Below are 18,325 nucleotides of genomic sequence, written 5' to 3'. Positions count from 1 at the left end.
GTGACCAATATTAATGATCCAGTTAAACCCTAATAATCCAACCTCTCCCTCTAAACAAGATTAATTTCTATAAATTATATAGTGAATATTTTTTAGTAGAATTAAGTTCTAAATTAATCCAATTTGTAGTGTCCATTCTGTCCTTAGAATGAATTTTAAAAAAAGATACATCTAATATTAGCTGCCCAATAATAAAATCTAAAATTCGGTAGACCCAAAACTACCTTTATTTTTAAGTTATGAAGGAAAACTTTAAGAATAGAACACTTATTTTACTAAATGTGAGGAAATAGTGAATGAAAAAACGTTTTGGGAGGCTTAAAGCAGTGGTTTTCAAACTTTTTCTTTCCACTCACATACCACCCCCTTACTAAATCACAGAGCACCAATGGCATAAGAATTACTTAAAGTGGTATGTGAGTGGACAAAAAGTTTGAAAACCACTGGCTTAAATGCTAGAATGCTAAATCTTAAAGCAAGAGGAAAGATTAATCAAGATGTGCAATGCAAGTTGGAATAAAACAGGTCAAACAGTGTACTTTATACACTGATGAAAGACTCAAGCCCAAAACATTGGTATTGTATCCTTGTCTTTGCTATATAAAGTGCACTATTTGACGTGCTGAGTTCCTCCAGCATTGAGTTTTTACTATGTGTGTTGTAAGTTTTTAATTAAACAGAGTGGCAGATGACTGGGAAAGTGCTGCCAGAGGAAATGGTAGAAGCAGATGTAATAGCAACATTTAAGAGGCATTTAGACAGACACAAATAGGACTGGGAGGACATGGAGGCAAGTGGGATTGGTTGGACGGACATCATGGGCAAGTAACACAATTTTACATTTCAAATTACCAATGGAGTTATCACATTTTCCCAGAACTAAAAAAAACTCCTTAAGCATTTGCCATTGTCCATCTGCCATACATTTCAATCTAAGTTTACACCATCACACGTCAACATTCCTTATTTCAACAATTGGCTTCAAGTCCTATATTCACATTTTGAATTTACTTGAATCCTCTCAAACAATGCAAAATATTTTCTTAGCTATATTCTTCTAAGGTACAGTCATGTGCTGCATAATGTCCATTCGGGCAACATCCAGCACATATACATCCGTGGTCCTAAAAGGTTAGAATAGATTATCCATTGCCTATTTCTGTATTTATGGTGTGCATATTTTTATGTTGCAATTGAAATCTGTACGAGTTAATGATTTAATCAAAGCAATTATCCAGTTATGCCCTGCTCTCTGATCGGAGAACAGGATATAGCAGACATCACTGGATAATATGGTGTTCGCACGTCCAAATCGCATAACGTCCTATTTCACAGATCGCATTGTGGACGTTAAGCAATGCATGACTTGTATATCCACAAATTAGTCATGTCTTAATGCATACAAGGGCGGTTGATCTAAAATTGATCAAATGCACATTCTGAACCCATCTGCCAAAATATTTTCAATAATGTGAAGGCCACAATGAAGCTTTGGATTTACCACTGAAACAAAGTATCTGCAAGGATCCACCAAAAACACTGGTCAGAGAAGATTTTGCTTCCTGAACACTTTTTGGATTTTGGACCACTGATCATGAAAAGCACTGTGACATTTTCCTATCATGTACCTTTTTTTTTTAAAAAGATCTAACCAATTTACCAAACCACATCCAGTTTATTGACATGCTTCAAGCATACAAAACCACGAAGTGCAACATTTTATGCATTCGCTCTTGAACATCTTCCCTGCTGATCTTAGTGCAGTCAGTTATGGTTTTTAGACTGTAGGCATGTGACGGCACAATCCAGGAATTTTGCCACAACATGGGCAGTTTAAAAAGGAACGTGCAGGAATTTTGAGTCAATTCCTGGACCGTGATTTATTCTGCAGGACCCTCACCACCTTTTGGAGGAAGACTGCAGTGTAAATCGTACTGGAAGAATTTGTTGACGGTCATCCACTTGACTGCATGTCCAACCACCAGGGTTGTTGAACTCAGGTATTTGGAGTCTAAAAATGGATCCAGTGTGAATGACTACACGGGCAGTAATTATGTTAATTTTTCCCCGCTATTTTCCTGATTGCAGTCTAAAAACCACAAGTGACAAACATGGTGAAAGCCTTCACCAGGATAATGGAAAAGTGGTATCAGGTCAACCAGAACCCATCAATGCTGGCTGACTATTGTTGGACATTGATAGATAGGTATCAGATGCAGAGTACAAACAAAAAATCAGTGGCAAAGCATTTTTAGGTCAGTTGAACTAACATGCTAAATTCAATAAAATGTAATGTTTCTCCAACTTCGTACATGATGTAGCAAATCTGAAATTATCTTGTGTTCAACTTGAAGTTGTCCATCATAATCCCCAATTTTATTTCAGGAAGCAAACCTTTTGTAAAAATTGTTGTCCAGTGAAATCAATAATTACTTTTGGATCTGTTTAGTCATTTCTTCCGCATCAAAATGTCACACGTTAAGAAAAAGTGTTTTGAAAAAATATCAGCACTTCTTGGAGAAAATAGCTCAAGCCTACTAGATTGCCCCAATTTGATTTTCCTTATTATTCCCTATATCTGCTTATTCAATGAAGGGTCCAGGCCAGAAATGTCGGTAATATTGCTTTACCTCCTATGGACGCTGAGTTCCTCCAGCATCAAAGAATTTGCAGACTTTAATGTTTCACTTGATTTTTCCTATTGTTCATTCCAAATACCATAGCATTACAATAGCAAAACATTGTAACTTAGAAAAATCGTAAGTCAGACTATCGTAAGTCAGGGACTATCTGTATCATATATGCCGCCAATCATTATTGAATGAAGATCTACCTAGACCGATGCCTGAAGAGGGCACACAAAATCAGTGAACCGGTGCGGACTCGAAAGGCCAACATGGCCTGTTTCCACTCCGTAAATGGTTATATGATTAAAATATCCCAGTCCCATCAAGGTAAAATTCTATTACAGGCATAATTAGAAACATGGCTTTTAAAGACAGTGTGTCCCATTTCATGCTGCAGCAGAATTGAGGCAGCTGCTCCACTAGCTGTACCACTGTGCTGTCCTTCATCTACATGCCTTTATTTGCTCCTTTTAATACTCTGATACAATAATTACCACAAACTTTAAGGAAATTAATATTTTTATTGATATGTCAAATCAAAAAAGTTGTTTATTTCAATTTTATTACAGAGCAATGCCAATCTAAGATTATGCAATTGAACATTAAAAAAGTAATTTTTTCCTATCACAATAAAAAGGAAAATCATTGGTACTTGTAACAGAATTAATTGCTGAAATCACCCATGCAGTCGAGACAGGGCTAGAAAATTAAGGGCCTAAGCCCTGCTTGTTGCAGAGAAACAAGTCAGATAGCCAATCTTTAAACACACTTGCACAAGCATTGATGAGAGTAGTACAGTATTAACATTTTTACTGAAGGGAAGTAGTTGCATTGTGTGCTGAAGATCATTCATCTAGAAGAGTAGTTTTCAAATTTTTTCTTTCCACTCACAATCCACTTTAAGTAATCCCTGTGCCATGGGTTAGTAAAGGATCACATAAAGTGGTACGTGAGAGGAAAGAAAAAAGTTTTAAAACACTGCTTTAATCGTACCCAAATGACTCATCATGTGCACGGTTTCTCAACTCCAAAGGAATTTTTCTCAAGCGAAATATTTCTGTAACAATTGGGTCTGGAGTAGTGGTTCTCAACGTTTTCCCCCCCTACTCACACACCACCTTAAGTAATTTCTTACTAATCACAGAGCACCTATGGCATAGGGGTTACTTAAGGTGGTATGTGAGTGGAAAGAAAAAGATTGAAAGCCAGTGATCGAGAAGGCATTCACTGCTGCCATTGCTTGCCATAAGCTTTCTACTTTCCTCACTGTGCCAGTCAAGAGCATTGAACGTTTCTCGCTCAGTCTATGATCCAAGAGTTGGCCCTCATCTTGTTGAGCAAGATTGTGAGAAATAGTCTGTTAACATCTTGTTCCAAAACTAAAGATGGCCACAAATTTACAATACATTTGAGGATGAAAGAGAAATGATTTTTTTCAAAGTTATTTTTCTACCTTGCATAAAACAATTAACACAATTAATGTTAAGAGAACGATGGTTTAAGATGCAGAAGAGAAATATCAAATGAATCCAATCACATCTGGAGTTCTCTTGCAATAGAAGAGGTCTGCACTTATTGAAAGTGCTAATCAGAATTAAAATGAGTTAATCCTCAATTCGGAATAAATACCTGAACACTATTTAGACACTACCAAAAGCAATAAAAGAGAATATTTTACTTTACTCACCCTATGAGCATTAGTCAAATTAGAATTTTAAAGAGCGTTTTGGAAGACAATACTTAGACATGATCCTCAGTTTGAGGATTGAATTAGCATTAGGAGAATATCCCACAGTGGAATCAGTCACTGGTAACAAGATCTTCAATTCCACTTCTTGCAGCTTTTGCCTCGTGCTCAAACGATTCAATCCTTTCAGACACTATCTTTTTCTGGAAATAAACAATTTTTTTAAAAAACTAACAGGTAATTTGTTCTCCTGCTAAAAGTCCATTCCCCATGTTAAAACATTCATAATGTAGCTGATCCAAAATAAGACCAGAATATGCTGGAGATATTTAAAAGTCTCTCTCTCTCTCAACACCTTCTACATGCTGCAGAGGCTAGAATCTGGAGCAAACCAAGAGAAGCCTGAGGGACTCAGTGGACAAAGCAGCAGCATCAATGAATAGAAATAAACAGCCAACATTTCAGGTTGAGGACTTTTTTTTTTCCAACACGAAGGAGGGATAGCGAACATAAAAAAGGAGGCATGAGCTTGGGAGGCGCCATGGGGTAATAGGGTGTTAGGCAAATGAAAGTGGGAAGAGGTAGAGTGGGGAGACCAGAGGGGATAGTGTTAGGTCTGCTTTGTTCATGAATGAGTGAGACAAACACCAGGCTGAGTCGAAATCAGGGTTCTTTGTTCTTTATTACCGGATTGTAACACTTGCGACTAAACATGTTAGTCGGAGAATGCATTCTGCCGTTATCAGCAAAATGGTGATTTTTTATACCCTTGGATACATGCTTAGAACATCATCATATCATTACTTGTCCAATGACTAAAACTGTTGCTATCCTTTCCCTGCTAGCTTCCTGCCTCTCAATCCATCAATGTCTCTCTTATCTTGTAAGTACAAGGATGCATTTACATCTTGTTACAGCCCTGTACAGGGCAGGGTAACTCCTTACACATTCCCATCTCATGATGTTTTACCTTACAATAGTGGGCTGGAAAAATGGAAACCAGTAAAGAACAGGTGGAAATTTTTCAATTTCAGATAACCTCCCTCACCATTCATTCGTTTCCATCTGATACAAGAAGTCCATTTCTGATACAAACAGCTAAAGCTGATCAAAGACAAAGATAAAAACTCTAAAATTATATTTGGTTCATGTTATTTAGAAGCAGCAAGGATCAAACAACTCCAATTGGTTTAATGGGCTACACCTTCTACATTAAAGTACAATGGAGTGATGATCCATCGCAAGTCAAAAAATGGCAGTGGAATCAGTGTGGGAACTGACATAGCTGTGGGGAGAGAGTGGAGCAGTGGGATTAGTGTGGGGACTGACACAGGTCAGTGGGATCAGTGAGGGGACCGACACGGGGCTGTCGGGAGAGATCAGGGCAGTAGGATCAGTGTGGGGACCAATACAGTGCTGTCAGGAGACACTGAACATCATAGCCTAGCCAAAATTCGAAGTACAGTGCAGGTTCGAACCATTGTAACTTAGAAAAATCGTAAGTCAGACTATCGTAAGTCAGGGACTATCTGTATCAAATATGCCGTCAATCATTATTGAATGAAGATCTACCTAGACCGATGCCTGAAGAGGGCACACAAAATCAGTGAACCGGTGCGGACTCGAAAGGCCAACATGGCTTGTTTCCACTCCGTAAATGGTTAAAATAATTCATGAAAGTTAGAAAAGTTTCAACCAGAGTTGAAAAATATTATATAGAAATTTCTGAATTTTAACAGTCTACTTCAATTAATGTTGTTATTTCAGAATAAATACTAAATAGTCATTCCTGACACATTTTATTTATCTATATCATTAATGAATATTATGATAAAGTATCTAACCATTATATTCTTTACTCTTTCCTTGTCCAGTTTCAGGAACTCTTCAGTTGTGAGATGCTCAAACTTCTTTTTCAGTGCAATAAAGGCACATTTTGAAGAGTGATTTTGATGTTCAACTCTGGAAGAGAATGCAAAAGGTCATTTCATACACTTTGTAGCCAAATGTCAGACTTTGTTCGAGAATGGTCACAAGTTGATTGATGAATAATCACTTGCATTAAGAATCTCAAGTCCACACATAGGGAACACTTGCAAATTATGTTTAAGCAGCAAAAGGAAGACACCCCATGAGGCACTTCCTGCCTTATCTGTGGATGAATTTGTGCTTTCCATACTCTGCCTCATCTGCCAAGAACCCACAAGATCAAAATGAAAGCAAGTCATGCTAAATCCCATGGGACTGCCAAAGATTACCACTCTAAATGGCCACTCCCCATATCATTGCTTGTTCCCTCAAAGGATCTCACAAATATATATTACAAATATAGAAAATAGAACCTAACGACCTACTCCAATGTTTCAAATCTGCTCCAACATTCAATATGGTAGACCTTCTTTCTCAATAACATGTGCTCCCCAAACTTTTTGGTGCCTTTGTGTTGCTAGGAATCTACCTCTTGAAATTTATCTTCCACAGCCGTTGTAAAGAATCCTTTCAGAAGAAAGTTCTCCTCACCCCATGTAGGGCATGTCTTCTTATTCTAAAATCTCTCCAACCAAGGAAAACAGTCACCTCGTGTCTTGTCTGTTACAGGCCTTTCAAAAGTTTGTATATTTCACTGAGCTCTCCTCTCATTATTTTAATAAAGATTTGGATAAAGCTCCAGTTGACCCAATCTCTCTTGGTACAACCATCCAGCTAACCTAAAAATTAGTTTGGCAGATTTTTGCTGTACTCCCATCTTCACCTAAAGGCTCTGGGTTAACATATGGAGGAAATGCCCACAGCTTTCCATTCAAGTAAGCATATTTATTATCATTAAATGTCAAGTTTTGTTCCACTCCTCCCTACATTTCAAACTAATCATTAGGCTACAAGAGTGACCAAGAAATCTTGCAATGCTGCTATGCTATTGATATATTTATGAACACTTGGTGTCATCTTGAGTGCAAACATCATCTAGAATTCAAATGTAAAGTACTGTACTTACAAAGGTTTATCTTGAGGCTCCCAACCTTCTAGTTCTTTGTAACAAAAGAAGCATTGAGCAACATCAGGACCATTCTCGCTCGGAGTGTGAATAAACCCTGCTGCTGCCATCTAGTAATAAGCACAAGATATTAAAATCAACTTAGTCTGCTTAACAGTAAAGGGCAGTTTAGGAAGCAGTCGTCACAAAGGGGACCTGGATCAGTTATTAAACCCACTAATTCTTCAGCTTCACATGTTAACTTGGTTGCCACCAAAAACAAGTAGAGCTTGATATCTTTTTCTTTCTTTGGCTTGGCTTCACGGACAAAGATTTATGGAGGGATATGTCCATGTCTACTGCAGGCTCGTTGGTGGCTGACAAGTCCGATGCGGGACAGGCAGGCACGGTTGCAAGGGAAAAATTGGTGGGTTGGGGGTTTGGTGTTGGGTTTTTCCTCCTTTCTCTTTTGTCAGTGAGGTAGGCTTCTGGCAAGGCTAGATGTTAAGAGTAAGCCACAGCTGATACAAAAAAAAAATCTAAAGCACACACACCAATTCAAAAAGAAGATCTGAGTCAATTACTACATAGGGACAAAGGAGAATATTTTCAAAAAAATAATAACCCTACATCTCCACAAGTCCCTTGCCCTTATCATTGAAGATTGGGACTGGGGAAGTATATCTGCAGAAATGGAAGGAAAAATCAGAAACAGATAATTTCAATGGCAAGGGATTTGGAAAAGAATACAAAAGTGACCTGTGTTTCCATCTGTAGGAGTCACTGAAGGCAAACACACAGGTACAACAAGCAGATCAGAAGGCAAATAATATAATGCCATTCAATGCAAAAGATTTTGAGTGAAGGATCAAGGATATCTTGGTACAGTTATGCAGGTCTTAACATGACCTCACATGGGGTATTAAATGCAGTTTTTTCTCTCTCTTCTCAAAAATATTCTTTGGGTCAACGTTTTGTAGCACAGGGCCAGGCTCTATCGCCCTACTTCTTCACTCCAAGATTGCCTACCAAAGCCAGACCTGATACATCTGCATTTGGCCCATATCCGTCCAAACTTTTTTTTAAATTATGTACCGGTCTAAATACCTTTTAATCATTACATTTGTATCCACCTTTACACTTCCTCTATCAGCTCATTGCATTAATCCACCACTCTTTTCCAAGAAAAATGTTCTTCAGATCCCCTTTTAATTCCTACCCATCTCAATTTACATCCATGCCATTTAGTTTCAATCCTCATACCTTGGGAAAGTCCAACTACGTACCTTATCTACACCCTTCATGATTTTACATACTTCTATAAACTCACCCTCAGCCCCCAATGCACTAAGGGAAAAGATCCCAGCTTAGCCAGCCTCCCCTTATCACTAAGGCCCACCAATCCCAGTAACATTCATGGAAGGAGTTTAACATGGATTCACCTGCCTGATTCATGTAATAGCAAATGTGTCAAAAGTACCAATTAGGTCAATTATATTTGTATTCACTGAAATAAGAGGAACACTCAATAAAGCATCGGACCATATAGACAGGATTTGGTGAGGGCATTTCCCATGGCAAAAGGGTCCAGCAGTCTCTGGATTATTTCCCTGCACTGCAAGACATTCAGGACAGAGATGAGAAATTCTGGAGTATGTGATGGCTAAGGAGGAAAATTTCTGGGCACAAGTGGGCTGAGCCAGGAATAGAGAATCTGCCTTGATCACAATGAATTTCCACTGCAACAACAGGGCCAATCATTTTAATTCTATACCCCATTCCCACAATGAGATGTCCATCCATGACCTCATGAATTGCTAAACTAAGGCCACCTTCAAATTGGAGGAACACCCAATATCCTGTCCATGCATTCTCCAACCAGTTTTGTTAAACCCCTCCCTCCCCCCCCCCAAGTCTCTCTCTCTTCCCTATCTCTCGTCTCCTTTCCGCCACCTCCCCACCCCTTTTCCTCTCCACTCACAAAGTTACCCCCTCCCCATAATCACCTCAGCCTTTTATCTCTTCTACCCTCCCACCCATGACTTCTTACCTGTTAGCCTTATGCTCCTGCCCCTGTACCATCCTTCCCTCCTCTTTTTATTCAGGCACCCATCTCCGACCTTAATGAAGGACCCAGGCCCAAAACACTGGTTATATCCTTTTGATGCTGCATGACCTGCTGGGTTTCTCCAGCATTTTTGTAGATGATACCACAATCCCATGAGTGCCATTCCCCCCACCCCATTCCACACTGAACGTGTCCCCCCCACCCCACTCCACCCGGAACGTCCCCCCCACCCCACTCCACCCGGAATGTCCCCCCACCCCACTCCACCCGGAACGTCCCCCCCACCCCACTCCACCCGGAACGTCCCCCCCACCCCACTCCACCCGGAACGTCCCCCCCACCCCACTCCACCCGGAACGTCCCCCCCACCCCACTCCACCCGGAACGTCCCCCCCACCGCACTCCACCCGGAACGTCCCCCCCACCCCACTCCACCCGGAACGTCCCCCCCACCCCACTCCACCCGGAACGTCCCCCCCACCCCACTCCACCCGGAACGTCCCCCCCACCCCACTCCACCCGGAACGTCCCCCCCACCCCACTCCACCCGGAACGTCCCCCCCACCCCACTCCACCCGGAACGTCCCCCCACCCCACTCCACCCGGAACGTCCCCCCCACCCCACTCCACCCTGAACGTCCCCCCCACCCCACTCCACCCTGAACGTCCCCCCCACCCCACTCCACCCTGAACGTCCCCCCCACCCCACTCCACCCTGAACGTCCCCCCCACCCCACTCCACCCTGAACGTCCCCCCCACCCCACTCCACCCTGAACGTCCCCCCCACCCCACTCCACCCTGAACGTCCCCCCCCACCCCACTCTGAACGTCCCCCCCCACCCCACTCCACCCTGAACGTGTCCCCCCCCACCCCACTGCACCCTGAACGTCCCCCCACCCCACTGCACCCTGAACGTCCCCCCACCCCGAGTCACAGCGCCTGGGCCGGCTCCCGCTCACATTCTCGGGCGTACACACACAGTCGGCGACGAAGGGCCAGTTCTTGAACGTGTCCAAGCGCTCCTGGTGGAAATAGAACTTGCGGTGCTGCTTCAAATACACCTCCATGCTGGGCCGCACGTTCAAACCCCCGGCCGTTCACCGCCCGCGCCGCTTCCCGCCGCCTATTGGCCGGCTGCGCCCTGACGTCACGGGTACGGAATCCCGGAGGAGCGCGCCGGCAACGCGCTTTTCCTTTCGTTTGCATCCCAGTGCCAAGTGGTGCAGCCCAATCTTTGGAGACTTGGTCTGGAGTTTCCAGGCTTCACCTGGAGGCTGGGCACAGTGAGAAAGTTCTTTTTGCGAGCAGTTCCAGCTGGTCAACCCTTTCAAAGGGAAAACACAAGGCAGACTGCAGAGCTCCAGAGAGATCAGCTGGCTCCAAAAGCAAAGGCAGCATTGTTTACTAGATCTCTCTCTATCTTTAGGAGCTGTTTCTCCAACACCAGGTTTCATCTGAGAGAGACAACATATTAAAATAAAGAAATGACATTTTGCTGGGAAGATATGAATTTCCAGGTAAGACACTCTAAGCCGTTATTTTCTTATTCCAGGAAGTGTCTTTAAATGTTAAATGTAAGTTTGTAAATGTAGGCATACCGCACGGTTACAGGCCCTTTTGGCTCACAAGCCTGTGCCACCCAATTGACCTGGTAAGTTCTGAAGGGTGGGAGGAAACTGGAGCCCCCGGAGAAAACCTATGCACAAATTCCTTACAGACAGCGTGGGATTTGAACCCCCGTCCCAGTTGCCGGTGCTGCAACGGTGTTGCGCTAACCGTGCTGCCCGTGACTGTCTTTACTGAATGACGCGCCGACAATAGCCTTGCACTCAATGTCACCGAAACTAAGGAGATGATTGTTGACTTCAGGGAGGAAAGCCAGAGGATGCAATCCAGTGTGATCATTGGGGGACCAGAGACGGAGAGGATTAGCAAATTTAAGTTATTGGGAGTCACTATCTCTGAGGATCTCTCCTGGATCCAACCCACCAATTGCATCTTGAAAACACATCACCGCCTCTATTTCCTCAGGAGTTTGCTGAGGTTTACTCAGTATGACATTGGGAACTTCTGCAAATTTATATAGATGTGTGGTGGAAAGTGTACATACTGGCTGTATCGAAGCCTGGTGTGGGGACACCAATACCACTGAGTGGAAAGCCATGCAAAAGATAGTGGACACAGCCCAGGACATCATAGGCAAAACCCTCCCCACCATCGAGAACATCTACAGGGATGGTTGCTGTCGGAGAACAGCGGCAATCATCAAGGATCCACACCCCCCCCCCCCCCCAGCACATGCTCTGTTCTTGCGACAACCATCAGGAAAGAGGTCTCGGTGCCACAAGACTCACACCACTAGGTTCAGGAACAGCTGCTACCCCTCCACCATCAGACTCCTCAACAACTAACTCAGAGACTCATTTAAGAATTATTTTTTGGGGAAAAAATATTAAAAAAAGGAAAGAAGAAAATAGTAGAGGAGAAAAACCTAACTCTACTGCCAGATGCTATATATGACTAGTATTAAAAGAAAAACGAGGGTAAAATAAATTAATATAAGGAACGTGGAAAAGATACAAGTCAAACAGTTTAATTACATTGGAGTAAAATTATAAAGTAAGACAGTGAGCCATAAATGACCCCATAACTTCTGGAATCTTGTATCTGAATTATTAATTGAATGTTACGCAACCACTGACCATGAATAGGTGGGGCAGTATCCTTACATTAAAGTAAAAAGAGAAGCGAAAGAAATGGCATGATTCTGAACCAAAGGTAAAGAAGAATCATTCCCTCCTGTTTTACCAGAGGATTCAATGTTAAATCTATGTTAAAAATTTTTGATAAGGTATAGAAAACTTCTCTCCAGTATTTTTCTATAGAAAACTTCTCTCCAGTATTTTTCTAGACTAGGACAAGTCCCAAACATATTAATTAATGATGCGTCACAGCTCTTACACCTGTCACACCAGGGAGTCATAGCAGAATAAAGGTCCAACAATTTAGCCTTAGACAAATGCATTCAATGTACCACTTTGAATTGTAACAGATAACGATGAGCACATACCAAATAGCCATTAACTAACCTAAGAATTGTGTCCCAATCCTCGCATCCAATATAGTCAAATTTAAATCCAAGTATTTTTGATTTTAACTAAGTCTGATTTGAATATAAACAATTTCTCGTGTTCCTTGAGCTGTGACTTTTAATTTCAATGCCACATTCAAAACTTTTCATAAACTCTTCTAAATTGAAGTGTCACCTTCAAAAATTGGAATTTTTATCTTGGGTAGAGAAGAGAGCGTCTCTAACTGAATTAACAATGCAGTCATTTCATCGTGTATTGTCATGCCTAGGCTTACGTTATTTTGTCTACCCAGCTGTGGTTCTAACGCTGTGGCTTTGGTATCTAATAGTTTCCTTTCTTAGAGTTCTTCATCAAAAGTTGATGTTTTCAATCATTTACTTTGAGCACCAGAAACCATTGAACTTTCCAGTGCCTGTGACCTGGCCTTAGCTTTGTCCAATTTCGCTTGTTTTTTTTTTGCATTTTTAGCTCTATTTCCTCCATTTTTAGCTGCTCCTCTTGCAGTTCCTCCTCTTGTCATCACCACACCTGCTCTTGTCGTTGCTACGCCCATGTCTGTCTTATCTGCTCCTCCTTCTAAGTTCAATTCAAGCTGAAGCTTTCTCTTTCTCACTTTAAGAGCTGTTGTGTCTGCTTGAATCTTTAAATGGAACACAAAAGACTTCTGACTGAACTTCACAGTTTAGGTGTGAGGGTGAAAAGTCAATGAATGATTTGGGACCAACCAGCCCCCCACCCCACACACACACCACTTTTTACTTATCCCCACTAAGTGCAAGTGTATGTTATTAATAGATAATAATAAAAAAAATTTTTTTTTTCTTTGGCTTGGCTTCGCGGACGAAGATTTATAAAAATTATTAGTTTTTAAAATACCATTGTCTTGATGAATTTCTACTGCTGTTGACTTAGGTCACAACAGCTAGAGAGGGTGCAGAAAATATTTACAATGATGTTGCCAGAACTAGGGGAGGGGGAGAATTGAGTCATAAAAAGAAATTAGATAGTTTGCAACCTCTGTAAATATATTTAAGACAAAGTTGGATAGATTTTTACATTGTAATGGAATTAAGAGATATGGGGAAAAGGCAGGTAGGTTGAGATGAGACTAGAAATCAGATCAGCCATGATCTCATTGAATGGCAGATGCAGGCTCGATGGACTGGATGCCCTACTCCTGCTCCTATTTCTTATGTTCAAGACTGAATGTGGGACACCAGAGTGGCAGGTGAAAGTGAATTGCTGCCATGGTCAGAGTTGATGGCCTGTATATATGGAAACCTAAATCACAAGGCAAATCAGCAGAATGGGTGGTCCTTAAGTTTAAATGCCACAAAAAACCCACTATGGTGCAGCCACAAAACACCAAATTTTGTGACTTGTTCATGATGATAAATCCTGATTGTAACTATTATATGTATAGCTTGAATCATTGAGAACATCTGGAGTTATCGCAATTCGACAAGACTAATTGGTGATGTCAGAACTTTATTGAACTGGCTTAGAAATCATGAGAACCACCGAAAGGTTTTGTAGCTCACTGTTCACTTTCTAGTGACCATTTTCAACAGAACCTAAAACAAACAAACATGACATTAGATTATTGCTTGTACATACGTGAACTACATAAAAGCTCTCCCAATTAAAACCTCATGTAGGACATAGTTTCTGTATTCATCACAATTCTCTTGAAATATTCTACAAATTATGGCATACCCTTTATTTTCAGTTCCAGAAAAAGTCGGATTGTGCTTAAAGTTAATAAGTTTAAAGCAAACTGTTTACAGAGTCAGTTCCTCTTAAAGGGGAATGGAATTTTTCAAAATTTAAGTTGATTAATTTTTTGAAATTTACTCTGAGACTTACAGCATGGTAACAGGCCATTTCTGCAACAAGCCCGGGCCACCCAATTACACCCAAGTGACCTACTCCCCAAAACGGTGGGAGGAAACTAGAGCTTGCTCCGGAGGTTAATTTGCAGTGGATGCACTTGGAAGTTTAGTTCATGCACCAAAGTAATCAAGAATATGACTTAAAAATTGCATGATATAATTTATTTTCACATCTGCTTGTATTTCCACAGAAACACCCATGGTGCATTGATCAATAGTTGTTGCCGGTTCAACCACAAGAAGAATCTAACCTAGAAAAGTAATATGAAAATATGGGTGTAGCTTGCATTCACCTTCTGAAGGCAAGAATCCATTCTACCTTTCCCTTTGCTGTTCCCCAGCAAGCATCTTCTATTTGCTCCAATCTGGCATTTTGAGGTTTAATAACAAGTTAGAATAATTGATTTGAAATAAGAATTATAATGGACCAATCTCAGCTCATGGTGGCACATCAATGTTGCCCTATACACAGGATTACTTGCATTTATAATGGGTACAGGTATTACATGAATTTCAACAGTATTTTTATTGTGGTCTTTCCTTCACTCTCACATACGAGATCATTTTTTGAATTCATCATAGTCTTTAGAAATAACTGTTTATGTTATAAATGATGGTTATAGCCAAGAAGTCCCCATCTTTAAATTCCAGAGAAAATTCCTTGTGGCTGATGAACTGCAAGTTGTAAAACTTGAAAAAGCCTCATTTTATAAGGTGTATGGAAATGTCTTCTTCTGTGACCCTCCACTACCAAAATTCCTCAAATTAAATTGCAACTTTGTGTAGCAAGACCAAGGCTACAAGAGACACTAAACACTGAAAAATCTTTACCTGTGTTAGAATGTAGTTCTCTTCCACCAATTTCTCTATAACATCAAAATGATCCCTATTTGTAACATCTTGAAAAGATGCATTGAATCCAGCAACTTTAATAGCCTGCAAGAACAATCATTTTAAAGAACATCAGAAAAACACTCATATTTTCCTCTAAAACACTTAAGAATAATAGTGGAACAGCAATTCTCTCGCCCCTTAGCTTTAATGGAATTACCTACGGAGTATTTTATTCTTTATTCATTGACAGTAATGCACTTCTTAATTGCCTTTGAAAGATATTTACTGCCTTTGGATAAGGAATTCCAGGGTTAAGCCCAGCATTAATGAGGGAACATGAGCACCAAATGCAATTGGAGGAAAATGTAACTGAATTTCTGTATCATTCAGGAAGACAGTTTGGGTAACAGCGGAGAAACACAGAGTGGGACTAATGGCAACGATCTGAGAACCAGATGAACTCAATTGACAAATAGTCTCTTATGTAATAATAAAATATGAAAATGTGAATATGTAGGTTGGAAGGTGAGGTACAAGGAGAACTCTCTCTGCTTTCTGTCTGCAAGGTGGAGTTAGGGGCAGAAATGTGGAAACTGGAGAGCCATGTTTGAGAGCCCAGTCATACAAACATAGCAGGTTGGCCCTTTGAGTCAGCTTTGCTGTTCATGGCTGAATATCTGTCTCAATAAGATATCCCTATTGCCTCCTCATACTTCTTGACACGATTTTCATCTATCTTTTAAAAAATATTCAGGAACTTGACCACTGTGTACTGAATTCCATTCTCTGAGTGAAAGAAATATCTCTTCATCTCAGTCCTAAATCTCTTGCCTTGTATCTTGAGACTGTGACCCATCATTCCAAACACCCTAGCCAGGGAAACATCCTTTCCATATTTAATTTATTCCTCTGTCTGAATTCAGTAGATTTCATTTAGATTCCCCTGTAGCGGCAACTGAGGGGCAGGACTTCATATTCGAATCTCCCCTGTGATTCCTGCCGACCACCCATTTCGGGGGTGTCCACGCTAAGATGGTACTGGGCCCCCTTCTCTGGGACAAAATCAGCAGACTGGGAAATGCGTCAGGAACGTTGTGACATCACTTTTGGTTTCAGGATGGCCGAACCAGAAGTGACATAAAAGTTGCCTGTAAAACTGATTACAGCAGTTTTCTGCTGACAACAACTTGAGTCAGACTTTTTGCTTGTAGCTCTGTCCTTAAGGTACCACATCCCACTTATTTTTTCAAAAGCCTATTGAATACAAATCAAGTCAACCTGATTCTGGTTTAAAGCAGTTAATATTTTACTAAATGAGAAAAAAGATTTTTCAATCAATCAAAGATACTTTTATTCCAATTCTCCTGTGCTAAAACACAAAAATGAGTGTACTCCATTAAGGCTAAAATCTAGACAGCTATTCTATATATTAAGAATGATTTAAGATTCTGTTCAATTTTCTTCACTAAGAGAAAATTTGCTGTAAAAAATATTAAATATTTGAAGTGCCAGTTGATGAAGTAGACAAAGACGATGTGGTCAAACAATAATCAGGGCTTTTATTAGCAGAAACTCATGGTACAATAATGAAAGACAATAGATGCATATACAGTTATACCCAAGGGGAGTGTCCTTAACAGTCAAGATAATGTACAGCCAATGTTAGTACAGCAAGGCTCACCAGAGGGGAGACAGGGAGCTTGGCAGACATTCACCACAGTCTCCCCCCGGCAGAAGAAGGGTTAAAATCAAAAGGACAGCTGCTTAGAAAGACTGAAGCAAGCGATACGTGGATACCATGTTTGGTATCTAACAGCCAAAGTACGCCAGTATCTAGCAAGCAATCGAAATATAATGAGATGTTTTATGATATGTCAGCCTATCAGGTTATTTACGATTCTGATGCTTCGTCTCAAAACAGGTGGCTCCTTTGCAACCTTGGGAACTGATACAGGTCCTGGGTCTGTAGTGTGGGAAGGACTGGCTTCTAGACCCGCTCCAGAATCGCCAGCGTGAGGCAGTTAAGCCTCAGCGTGGCCATCTGAAAGCTTACTAGGGCTCACAGGCTGGGGGGGTGAGTCCAACCTCTCAGGCTCACTCTGAGTAGGTGTGCGAGGAAGGGGCGAACCAGGCGAAGCCAGATCTCTTAGGGGTACAGTGTCAGTCCTCCCTTCTGGGAATTTAACATGAGCGTAGTTGGGGTTAGTATGCTGTAGCTGAACTGGTTGGGCTAGGGGGTCTGTTTTATGCGCCAGAGCATGGTTCTTCAGCAGCATGGTTCCAGGCTCAGATAAACAGGCTAGACAGTCCATCACAGTTCCTGATTTCCTAGGAAAGGCAAACATACGTTCTTGAGGTGTTTGATTTGTTGGCAGTACACAATAAAGACCGAATAGAATGTAGTGCCTCAGGCAGCACCTCCTGCCACCGGGTAACAGGGTAACCATGTGTTTTTAAAGCAAGATTAACAGTCTTCCAGACTGTAGCATTAGCCCTTTCAACCTGCCCATTGCCCTGTGGGTTGTAGCTTGCAGTACGGCTGGTGGCAATTCCCTTTCATAGCAGGGCTCGCCGCAGTTCAGCGCTCATGAATGCTGAGCCTCTATCGGTATGAATGTAATTGGGAAAACCAAAAATGCTGAAAATTCTGTCAAGTAACTTGATGACAGATGCTGACGAGACGTCAGGGCAGGGTATCGCAAAGGGAAACCTGGAATATTCGTCAATTACAGTAAGGAAATATACATTTTTGTTGTTGGAAGGTAACGGCCCTTTAAAATCTAAGCTAATCCTCTCAAAAGGTCGGGTTGCCTTGATGAGAGTGGCCTCTGGAGCTTTGAAGTATTTCGGTTTGCATCCTGCGCAAACAAGACAGCTTTTAGTCAGTTTCCTGACTTCTTCCAGAGAGTAAGGAAGGTTGTTAGCCCTTGTGTAGTGGAAGAATATTGTGACTCCTGGGTGGCACAGTCTCTTTTAGCCCCTCCTGCTGAGCACCAGCAGCAGATCGTGACAATGCGTCAGAAGGATCATTTAACCTGCCCGGTCTGTACTGGATCTCATAATTATAAGTTGAGGGTTCTATTCGCCAGCGTGCCATCTTATCGTTCTTGATTTTATTTTTGTGTTTAGTACTGAACATGTAGGCTACA

At 41.4% G+C, this 18,325-nt stretch overlaps 2 protein-coding genes across 5 annotated transcripts in view; both read right to left on the bottom strand.

Annotated features, from left to right (window-relative positions):
- Window positions 1–3,128: 3,128 nt before the first annotated feature.
- On the bottom strand, window positions 3,129–10,486 carry birc5a (baculoviral IAP repeat containing 5a). Its single transcript, XM_069923031.1, has 4 exons — window positions 10,318–10,486; window positions 7,310–7,419; window positions 6,159–6,276; window positions 3,129–4,517 (listed from the first exon to the last, which is right to left on the bottom strand). The coding sequence occupies exons 1-4, from the start codon at window positions 10,423–10,425 to the stop codon at window positions 4,428–4,430; spliced, it is 426 nt and encodes a 141-aa protein (XP_069779132.1). The 5' UTR covers window positions 10,426–10,486; the 3' UTR covers window positions 3,129–4,427.
- A 3,435-nt stretch (window positions 10,487–13,921) lies between these two features.
- Window positions 13,922–18,325, bottom strand: part of afmid (arylformamidase) — a 50,412-nt gene continuing 46,008 nt past the window's right edge. For all 4 annotated transcript variants that reach the window (XM_069929988.1, XM_069929991.1, XM_069929987.1 and 1 more), the window contains 2 exons: window positions 15,174–15,278; window positions 13,922–14,024 (listed from right to left, as the gene is read on the bottom strand). In XM_069929988.1, coding sequence (XP_069786089.1) covers window positions 13,995–14,024; window positions 15,174–15,278 — 135 coding nt within the window. In that variant the 3' untranslated portion in view covers window positions 13,922–13,994. The remainder of the gene's footprint in view (window positions 14,025–15,173; window positions 15,279–18,325) is intronic.

The sequence above is a fragment of the Narcine bancroftii genome, chromosome 3 (genome assembly GCF_036971445.1).
Source record: "Narcine bancroftii isolate sNarBan1 chromosome 3, sNarBan1.hap1, whole genome shotgun sequence".
Taxonomy (NCBI): domain Eukaryota; kingdom Metazoa; phylum Chordata; class Chondrichthyes; order Torpediniformes; family Narcinidae; genus Narcine; species Narcine bancroftii.
This window is presented reverse-complemented; position numbering and strand designations above follow the sequence as displayed.

Coding starts and splice junctions, on each gene's coding strand:
- birc5a (XM_069923031.1), bottom strand. CDS start 10,425: ATGGAGGTGTATTTGAAGCAGCACCGCAAGTTCTATTTCCACCAGGAG. Junction 7,420..10,317: donor GTGTGTGTACGCCCGAGAAT/GTGAGCGGGAGC, acceptor GCTTATTACTAG/ATGGCAGCAGCAGGGTTTAT. Junction 6,277..7,309: donor GAGCCTCAAGATAAACCTTT/GTAAGTACAGTA, acceptor ATTCTCTTCCAG/AGTTGAACATCAAAATCACT.